Here is a 10,969-nt window from a genome sequence, read left to right on the forward strand (position 1 = left end):
CAGAATATGAGAGAGAATGTATGAATCAGAAAGGTAGTACCATATGTAAGTATGGAGATCTATGAGCTACCATTTTTCACTCTCTCCATTCTCTTTTCATCTACAGTCACAGTTTTACTTTGTAATTACTCAGAGTTTATTTAAAATGAGCAAGTACTGCCTCTGACCTTTGAAAACCATAAGGCACTGCAGAAATCTAGATGTTACTGTTATTTTGGTTTTAATTATCACTGGCTTTGAGACTTGTATGTAGAATCACATTAGAGTCTGTGATATCCAAAAGGTTAGTGGAGCCATGATATCAAGCCATTAGCTGGATAATTGCAAAAGCCCTATTAGATATTCAAATATCAAGTACTGAGCACACCTCTTCTATGGCAGGACTGTATTGGCATTTACCTCTGAGGAGGGTTACCAGATTTATCAAAAACAAACAAAAAGCAAAAGGAAGCAAACAAGCAAACAAAAAACACCACAGGACACCAAATTAAATAGTTAAATTTGAATTTCAGGTTAACAGTGAATCTTTTTTCAGTATAAGTATGCCCCACATATTACATGGACATACTAAAAAATGATTTGTTGTTTACCTGAAATTCATATTCAATTTGGCATCCTTTATTTGGCAATCCTTTTAAAAGATAAAAAGTCATAGTCCCTGATCTTGAGAAACTTCCTATAGTGAGGAAGTCACTATGTAAATGCTGCTGGCCAGAGCTGTGGGCAGTAGAGCAGCTTCCTGAGCACAGAGGAAGGTGCAAGCCACCTGGCTATGCCCATCATTCTCTCACTAGAAAAATGCCCACAGGCTGCTTAAAAATATGTAGCTGCACGCTGAGGTTCTTCAGTTCTACCTGAGACTGATCCTCTCTCCTCCAAGTCTACTCTTACCAAGGTCAGAATCTCAAAAATGGCACAGAATTGGAATGAATAAATAAATCAGTTCATCTAATCTGCGTAGGCCTTTGGGAATCCTCCTCCTCTGGGTGTATCTAACTGGGAAAATTCTGAAGTCAAATATTAGATTCTGATTTTAACTAACACATAGCACAAGAGCAAAAACTCTTAACTGATCTGCAAGTTGTATTCAGTCATAGGTTTTACTTCATACCTTTCAGAAATGGATGGTACCATTGTAACCACATGTCTATCTATATTCTCTACCTAAAATACATACATGCCCTAGCTTATTCTTTATCTAAATGCTGAACTTCTGTCTTGTATTCGTAATTGCCGGACTATTGCCTCTCAGACAGAGAGGTGGGAGTAGCATGGAGTTAGAATTTCTGGACTCTAGTCTTAGCTCTGCCTGGTATGCTGCCTGGCTTGGTTCCTCAGACAGCTATAAAATTAGATTGTTGAAATAGATGACTTACAAAATTCTTGCAACTCTAGAAATCATAGCTTTAAAACCAAGAAATATAGGTTGAACCCTGTATTTATCCTCAACGTAAAGATGGAGTTCCAAACTGAAATGCCTGCAGGGGGCAGTTCAGTAACTAAACGAGTGACACGCCAGATGGATATTTGGACAGCATGTGCTTCCCCGTAGCTGATCTTCTGCTCCAGACAGTGCTTATGATGAAGGCACGAGGGCCACTCTGGCTAGATATTTAAAAATCAGCAAAATATTTACAGAAGCTTAAAATGTGTATTTTTACATAAAATTTTCTGATTATTAGAAGACAGTAATTAGTGCAATATTTTAAAAACTCTATGGAAAAAAATCCACCTGTGGTTGTGGTCTTTAAGCCTCTAGTTTGTCCCTGATGAAAAGCATCATGTCAGTAAGTTTTATTTCCAGGTTTCAAATCACTGAAGTTTCTGTCTTTATTTATATCCTCCTTTTTATATTCTGAAATAATGTGCAGCTTTTGAACAAAAATTCTAGAATTTGCATGTGTATGTAAGTGTTCTCTTCCAATTAGTTATCTTATAATAATAATTATGATTAATGCCTACGGAACATTTATACAGTCTGAAAAGTGCTCTAAGTTTGTATGTATATTTTCATTTAATCTTAAACAAAATCCTGTTAGATAGGTGTTATTATTATCCCATTATACAGTGTTTCAGTTAACCTTTGCTTTTTAAGAAACCACTCCAAAACTTAATGACTTAAAATAACAATTCATTATTTGTAATGACTGTGTGTTGTCAATGTGGTTGCTTCTTCTGCTGGTGTCACCTGGGATCGTTCATGTGGTGGTGTCATTTGATGCCTCAGCTGAGGCTGGAGGGTCCAGGATGGCATCACTTACATTTCTAGCTATTGGCTGCCAGCGGGGGTAACACATGGTTTCTCCACATGGCCTCTCCTCCTGCAATAGGTGAGATGGGGCATCTTCATAGCATGGGGGTCTGATGTTGAGAGGGTAAAAAACAAAAGCTACAAAGCCTCTTCAATGCCTAGGCCTGGAATGTCACATCTACTATGTTCTTGTGGTCTAACCAGTTCATAAGGGCAGCCCAGAGTCAACCTGAGAGGGGCCTATGCAAGGGCACTCGTTCAGGGAGGTGTGTTTCATCCCAAGCCATTTGGTAACAATCTACCATATACAGATACTGAAACTGAGACATAGCTTGAATAACTTGCCTCAGATCATACTATTTTTAATTAGTAAACTCAGGTTTAAAATCCACATAGGCCTCTCACTGTTACTTCAGCCCAAAGGTTGTTAATTCTGGTAATGTTACTATTTATCCAATGTCGCTTCCTTGAAGGATAACATTTATTTAGGTGTAGAAGTTCTTGCATCTTGGTTTTTAAAATCACCTTATAATTATTCTTGGAATGTTCATTTATTTAAAAAGCTACTTATGAAGAATTTTAAACTACTATGATATAACATTAATACCTAATGTTCTGTACTTTGGTTTAAATGCCAAAAAAAAAGGTAGAAAAATATGGATTCACATTTAGATCTTTATTTTTGCCTTTACAGATAGAAAAGGTGACTTAAATGATGCAGAATCTATTGCATCCATTCATTCCATCTAGAACAAAGTGGGGAGGGGGGAAGGATGTTTTCAATTCATAAGAAAAATCAATCTGTAACTGTAGATAATTCTGAGAAATGCCTTATAACAATGTTCTTAGCTAGTCTTTAATGGGGTTAAGTGTGCATTTTGAGACTTGAATGTATTATTAGGAATGATTTCTCCAAGCAAACAAAGATTTCTTATGCTAGAAAATTAAGTTTTAGACTGGCATGTCTGATCAGACAGATGCAATATCATTTCTTAACATGCTAGGAAAAGTATTGGGACACTTAATGCAAACCCAAAGGGCTGTTCCTCGATAAGGTTGACTGAGTACTCTATTTTGAGATACAAATCAACCTACAAAATTTAGTTTAAAATACGTTATTAAGTGTTCCAAAGTTGACCTAATTTTCTTTATCAAGTGGTAAAAAAAACTAGTTTCATTTTGATAGGTCATCAATTATTTATAAACTGCTTCCGTTCTCCAAATGGTATTGCATATTTTTTTGTGTGATTCTATTTAGATTTGTATACAGGAGAGCGAACCAAAGAAATAGTTACATTACAATGAGTTTCACAGGAACCAGAGAGAGTAGAAAACTTCTGGGGCTATGTGGAATTTTCAAAATTTGTGAGATGTCAAAGTTTACAATTTGAGGCAAAGACACAAGACTGTACTTATTCACGTCTTGGAGATGAGAATTCTTTTGCTCCCAGGATAAAATACAGGAAAACTCAGGGGCTATGTGTTCCCATTCCAGCATTATCACCTGACAGCTTTGAACTTGTCAAATAACTTTATCCTGTTTTCTATCCTATATGATGGGTATAATTACATGAGCTTGCCTTAGCGACAGAACAGGATATTTTTATTCTTCCATAGATTTAAAGTAGCCAAGGGTGACTGGTGACGAAGATTACAGGCCTCCTCATGGCGTTGCTGTGGCCTTAACTTTGTGTGTACTGGACAGTAGTGAGTGGAGGTCAGATGGGACAGAGGTGGCAGTGCTGGTGCTCGTGAAGCTGGGAGGGTGACTGGGTGGCTCTGTGAACAGAATGGGGTGCCTGGGGCTATGTGCCCCTCTGCTGTCTTGTGCATCTGCTCCTGCATGGAAAATTCCACCAACTTCCAGTCTATGGCACAGCTCGTGACGGGGGCAGATGTGTATTCTTATAATACAGACAAGGTAAACTGAACTCATTTTTTTTTTTTTTTCTGGGAAGCCTTGATTCTGTCTCAGTATACTATTGTAGAAAACCTGGTCCAATATACAAATGCCTAATTAAAGAGACACGCTCCCAGATTTTGAAGGAAAGGGTGTGGGCACTTAAATACTTAAAGAGTACCGTGAAAACACTAGAAATCTTTAAACTAGGCATTCTTCACTTAATTAATAAATATTTATCAAAAATCTCTTAAGTTTGAGTACTGAACACGACACTGGAGATCCAGTGATGAACAAGGTAAGACACGGTCTCTATGCTCATGGAGCTTGTGTATGAGATGCTGCTAGCTTCAGAAGGAGAAATTTAATCCTTGCCAACATCCATTGAATAAAAGCCATAGCCAGGATCCAGAGGAGCCGGAGAACAACAGTCTTCACATGACGTGATTCCCAACTACATAATAATAAATGCAGCAGTCTACTTACACAGACTGCCTTGTTTTATGTAACAGAGACATGTACTACAGTTTATTACAGCCTCCATGCAAATAATTTTTGCTAAAATATTCCAGAAGCCCAGGTTTAGGAATAAAATAGAAATGCATCTGTATTTATTTGCATATATTTGCATCAACATTGTACATTGCTCATTGAAAAATTAGACTTTTTAAAAGTTACCTCAAAAATGCAAGTTTTGGCAGCAGTGCGTGCAGAGTAGCCTGTCTGGGCAGGGAGTGGGCCAGGGCGTGAGGTCCCCTCCTGGCTGCGCCCTCCATGGGGGTTGGAGGCAGGTGGGTGCCTTAAGGAAGAGAGCTTCATGCTGTCCTTCTCTGCCTTGGTTGCAGAATTTCTTGCTGTGCTTGGATATTTAGAGGACATCATCATGGTTGACAAGTTCCAGTTATTACAGAGAAATTTCATGGACAAGCACTACCAGGAATTTGAAGACATGGACAAGAACAAACTCACCTACACACCTATTTTTAATGAAAACATTTCTTTAGCGGAAAAGTGTATCAAGGAACAGCTGCTGGAGCAGATTCCTGGATTTAACACAGTGGCTTTCACAACAATGTTACAGCACCGGAAGGACGAAGTGGCTGGTGACATATTCGACATTCTGCTCACATTTATAGATTTTTTGGCTTTTAAAGAAATGTTTCTGGACTACAGAGCAGAAAAAGGCAGCCAAGGACTGGACTTAAGCAGTGGTTTAGTGGTGACTTCATTGTGCAAATCAACTTCTATGCCAACTTCCTAGAACGAGCTGTGGTGCTAGGTCCTACCTCCAGCCAATGAAGAGGATTATCCTGGCAAAATTATTCCACATCAGACCCCTCTGGAGCAAGCCCACGTCAAGCATTCCACCTGGGGTTCCCTTCCCCCAGCATACATGTTGGTGTGTCAACAGCGTGTAATAACCCACCGTCATGAGCTCCATTTGTCCTGCCAGGCTTTGCAGGAAGTTTTTTCTGCACTCACAGCTCTTCTTCACATGGGTCAGAGTTTCAGTCTTTCAGTCTCAATGGAATCTGTGAGTATTTATCTAAGATGTTACTCAAGCCAGCTGCCCGCCTGGAGATTTCTGAATGATCACAGCTTGTCTTGGCTGAAGGAAACTACTGAAAGGGATGCCCTTTACCTAGAACTGCATGTGAAAATCAACTCCCTAGTCTTACCAATTGTAGCCCTTGTATCACTATGTCTTCTGCTGGTCCAGGTGTAGTCCTACTGTTTCTAGAAGTCTCTTTTAAGCATTATTTTTGAAAAAAGTTTTTTTATAGATGAAATACTTAGGCTAATCTAGTGGCTATGATCTTGGAACTTCCATAATTATTCACTTAAAGATCAAAGTATTATATGCTGTGTGCTTTTTAGTTGTTAATGCTATGAAGGCAAAAATGCATTCTATATTGGCATTCATTCCTGTTTCACTGGGCACCAATGAATATATGCTGTGTGCTGGAAATTGACTAAAAGGTATCCTGTTCTTATAGCATGTTAAATGTATTTGTGCATGTTTGTTGAAAATCCTTTCTGTATAAACCAGTTTGTTAGGTTTTCTGTTGGGGTGGATAGGGACTCTTAAATTTCTTCTTCTGGTCAAAATCTCTCCTACCAAGATGGTGTCCCACTGGTCTAGCTCAGCCTAAGTAGGAGGTAGTAAACAACTTTGCTGGTCATCTGTCTGCCTTGATTTAATACAATGGTAGAATATTACTTATCAGAAAACATGTATGTCACATCTCTAGAAAGAAGAAAAAACATAGCAGTTCAATTCCAATGTGTAACTTTATATATTTTTTTAAGTAAAAGTAAGAATCCATACTGACTTTTCACTGGGGATTCTGGTTTTAAAAGGTGAGCTAAAAGCTATGTGTTTTTCTATACTGATGTGTCGCTTATTAAATACTTTTGTACCATGAAAAAAATTGCAAGTTTTGAAGTTTTCTTCTCTCATTGCCTTCTTATAATCCTTTTCATGTTTTTCCAAGTATCTAACTCAGAGGTTTGGAATAAATATTTTAAAGGTTTTCTTCACCAACCGTATTAAAAAGGTACAACATTTGCCTTTTTAAATGTCATAGATGTGCAATTCTGCTGAAATCTGAGCCAGAGAAAGCGATAACCAGAGTAATTATAGAGTGTCTAGTGCTGGGGAATGATAAAAGATAAAATAGTGGGTTCCACATCCCATCATTCTAAATTGGGCCAAAGATTTGCTTTCATTTGTACGCCTCTTCATGTCTAGACAGAATAACAAGCCTCCAGTGCATTTTTAAATAGTTCAGTCTTTCACTGGAGTTTCAGCTCTGTTTTTGTTTTCCAATCATGGTTGTTTTAATAGCTAACAACAGCAATAATAACAACAGTTATCATATGTTATTTCCTTGATATATATTAGTCACTTTGCTAACTGCCTTTGTTGTTTTACTTAATTGACAAGAAAAACAATCCTAAAGGTAGGTGATGTAATTATATTCACTTTCAGATGAAGAAACTGAAATTTACAGAAGTCATCTGAACAAAGATATAGAATTAATAAGTAGACTAGCCAGGAGTCAAACTAGACCAGTCTGATTCCAAATCAATCTGATTCCAAATGTACACCTCTACCTTGTTAAGAAAAGCAGTAAGACAGAAGTTAAAATAGAACATATCATGCATGTGAGAAAAACAAACCCAAGCCATTTAAACAGGAATAGAGATGGAATTGAATATATATGTGAAATGTCTATGTAAAAGTATTCTTTATATAAACTATGGACATGCAGAAAATAGGCACTAAAATAAATTATTTTATTCTTACTCTCCTTATTGAAAGTAGCAGTTGAGAAAAGAAAAGCAAAATCTAAATTATCACCAGTTTATGACACCAGCATTACCTGATACCAAAACCAGAGAAGGATACCACAAGACAAGAAAATTACAGGCCAATAAGCCTAGGAATACAGATACAAAATTCTCAACAAAATACTAACAAACCAAAATCAATAGCATATTTATAGAAGCATACATCATGATTAGGTGAACTTTATCTCTGAGATGCAAGTATGGTTCAACATATGTAAATCAATAAATGTGATATACCATATTAACAGAATGAAAGATAAAACCCATATGATCATCCCAATAGTTGTAGACAAAGCCTCTGAGAAAATTCAACATCCTTTCATGATAAAAACTCTCAACAGGTTAGGTAGGGAAGGAGCATACCTCAACATAATAAAGGTCATATATGACAAGCCCACAGCTAATATCATACTCAATGGTGAAAAGGTGAAAGCTTTTCCTCTAAGACCAGGAACAAGACAGAGATGCCTACTCTTACCACTTCTATTCAACATAGTACTGGAAGTCCTAGCCAGAAGAATTAGGTGAGAAAAAGAAATAAAAGGCATCCAAATTGGAAAGGAGGAAGTAAAGTTGTCTCTGTTTGCAAATTTCATCATATATACAGAACCCCCTAAAGACTCCACCAAAAAACTGTTAGAACTAATAAATGAATTCAATAAAGTTGAAAGATACAAAATCAATGTACAAAAATTAGTGGCATTTCTATATGCTAACAATGAACTGTGTGAAAAAGGAATCAGTAAACAATTCCATTTACAATAGCATTAAAAAATACTTAGGAACAAACTTAACAAGGAGGTAAAAAATCTTACAGTGAAAACTATGAAAGATTGATGAAAGAAATTGAAAAAGATGCAAATAAATGAAGAAATACCTTGTGTTCATGGATTAGAAGATTTAATATTGTTAAAATGTCCATATTACCTAAAGAGAACTACCGGTCCAATGCAACCTATCAAAATTCTAATGATGTCTTTCACAGAAAAAGAAAAAAAAAGATAAAATTTACATAGGACTATAAAAGACCCCACATAGCCAAAGCAATTTTGAGCAATCTTGAGCACTGCCTAATTTCAAAATATATTACAAAGCTATAATGATCAAAACAGCATAGCACTGGCATAAAACAGACACATAAACCATGGAACAGAATATAGAGAGATCACAAATAAAATCATGCATTTTTAGTCAATTTATCTTTGATAAAATTGCCAAGAAGACACAATAGAGAAAGTATAGTCTCTTTAACAAAAAGTGTTGGGAAAACTAAATGTTGACATGCAGAAGAATGAAATTGGTTTCTTATCTCACACTATATACAATAATCAACTCAAAATGGATTAAAGACTTAAACATAAAACTTGGAACTGTAAAACTACTAAAAGAAAACAGGGAAGAAAAAATTTTTTGGATATGGTCCGAAAAGCACAGACAACAAAAGCAAAAATGTGTGAATGGGATTGCATCAAACTGAAAACTATTACTGAGGAAAAGGGAATGCTTCTACACTGTTGGTGGGAATGTAAATTAGTATAGTCATTCTAGAAAACAGTACAGAGGTTTCACAAAAAAATTAAAAATATCCCACTACTGGGTATATATTCAAAGAAAATCATTCTATTAAAATGATATCTGCACTCCTATGTTCATTGTAGCATTATTCACAGTAGCCAAGATATGAAATCAACCTAGGTGTCCATCAACAAATGAATGGATAAAGAAAATGTGGTATATATACACAATAGACTATTATTCAGCCTTAAAAATGAAGGCAATCTTGGCATCTGAAACAACCTGGATGAACCAGGAGGACATTATGTTAAGAAAAATAAGGCAAGCACAGAAATACAAATATCGCATAATCTCACTTATGTGTGGAATCTAGAAAAGTTGAACTCTAAGAAGTTGAGAATACAATAGTGGTTACCAGGGGCTAAAGGTGGAGATCTGGGGAGATGTTTGACAAAAGGATAAAAAATTTCAGTGAGATAGGAAGAATAAGTTAAAGAGATCTAACAAACAACATGGTGACTACAGTTAATGTACAGTTGATCCTTGAACAACACCAGTTTGAAGTGCATATAAGGTGCACTTATATGCAGATTTTTTTCAATTAATACAATCAGCCCTTCATATCTGAGGGTTCCACAGGCACAACCAAATGCAAATTGTGGATGCAAAATCCGTGTATATGAGGGCCCACTTTTCCTATATCTGGGTTCCACAGGACCAATTGTGGGACTTGAGTATGTGTGTATTTTGGTATATGATTGTATTGTGTTTTTGTAAATTTCTGAGAGCACATTTTAAGTGTTCTTAACACAGGGGGGAAAAAAAGAATAAGTATGTCAGTTAATGCATAGGTTAATTAGCTTCATTTAGCCATTTCACAATATATACAAATTTCAAAACTTTTTAACGACAAATGTATGCAATACTTATTTCTCAATTTTAATTAATTAATTAAAATGTTAAAAATAGAAGCTTCTGACAGCAAAAATAATCAAAAGGGTGAAGACACAACTTATAAAATGGGAGAAATATTTGCAAACCATACATCTGATAAGGGGTTACTATCCAGAATATACTAGAAACTCAAACAACCTAATAGCAAGAAACAAATAACCTGATCAAAAAATAGGCAAAAGACCTACACAGGCAATTCTCAAAAGAAGCCATATAAATGGCCAACAGGTATGTGAAAAAATGTTCAACATTATTCATCATAAGGGAAATGCAAATTAAAACCACAATGAGATATCATCTAATACCTATTAGAATAGATGTTATCAAAAGATAAAAGATAACAAATGTTGGGGAGGATGTAGAAAAGAGACCCTTTGTACATTGTTGATGAGAACGTAAATTAGTACAGTCATTATAGAAAACAGTATGGAAGTTTCTCAAAAAATTAAATATAGAAATGCTATATGATCCTGCAATCCCACTACTGGGTATATATTCAACGGAAACAAAGTCAGTAAAACATATTTGGACTCCCAAGTTCATTGCAGCACTATTCATAATAACCAAGATATGGAATCAATCTAAGTGCCCATCAATGGATGAATAAAGAAAATGTGGTATATACACACAATGGAATACTACTCAGACTTAAAAATAAGGAAATCCTGCCATTTATGATAACATGGATGAACCTTGAGAACATTATACAAAGTGAAATAAGCCAGACACAGGAACACAAATACTGCATGATCTCACTTACATGTAGAATCTAAAGAGTTGAACTCACAGAAGCAGAGAGTAGAATGGTGGTTGCTAAAATCTGGGGAAGGGGATGGGCAGATATCGGTCAAAGGGTACAAGTTTCAATTAGGATGAGTAAGTCCTGGAGATCTATTGTACAGGATGGTTATTATAGTTAATAATATATTGTACACTTGGACTAAAAAAGCACTTTGTACATTTCCCAAAAATTATCAGCCAAGAAGTACTAGGTA

The 10,969-nt window shown here is 36.0% G+C and overlaps 1 protein-coding gene across 1 annotated transcript; it reads left to right on the forward strand.

Moving 5' to 3' along the window:
• Positions 1-1,456: 1,456 nt before the first annotated feature.
• LOC123638830 (ADP-ribosylation factor-like protein 2-binding protein) lies at positions 1,457-5,412 on the forward strand. Its single transcript, XM_045552643.1, has 2 exons — positions 1,457-1,538; positions 4,943-5,412. The coding sequence occupies exons 1-2, from the start codon at positions 1,457-1,459 to the stop codon at positions 5,410-5,412; spliced, it is 552 nt and encodes a 183-aa protein (XP_045408599.1).
• Positions 5,413-10,969: the final 5,557 nt, after the last annotated feature.

This window comes from Lemur catta, chromosome 5 (assembly GCF_020740605.2).
Source record: "Lemur catta isolate mLemCat1 chromosome 5, mLemCat1.pri, whole genome shotgun sequence".
Classification (NCBI taxonomy): Eukaryota; Metazoa; Chordata; class Mammalia; order Primates; family Lemuridae; genus Lemur; species Lemur catta.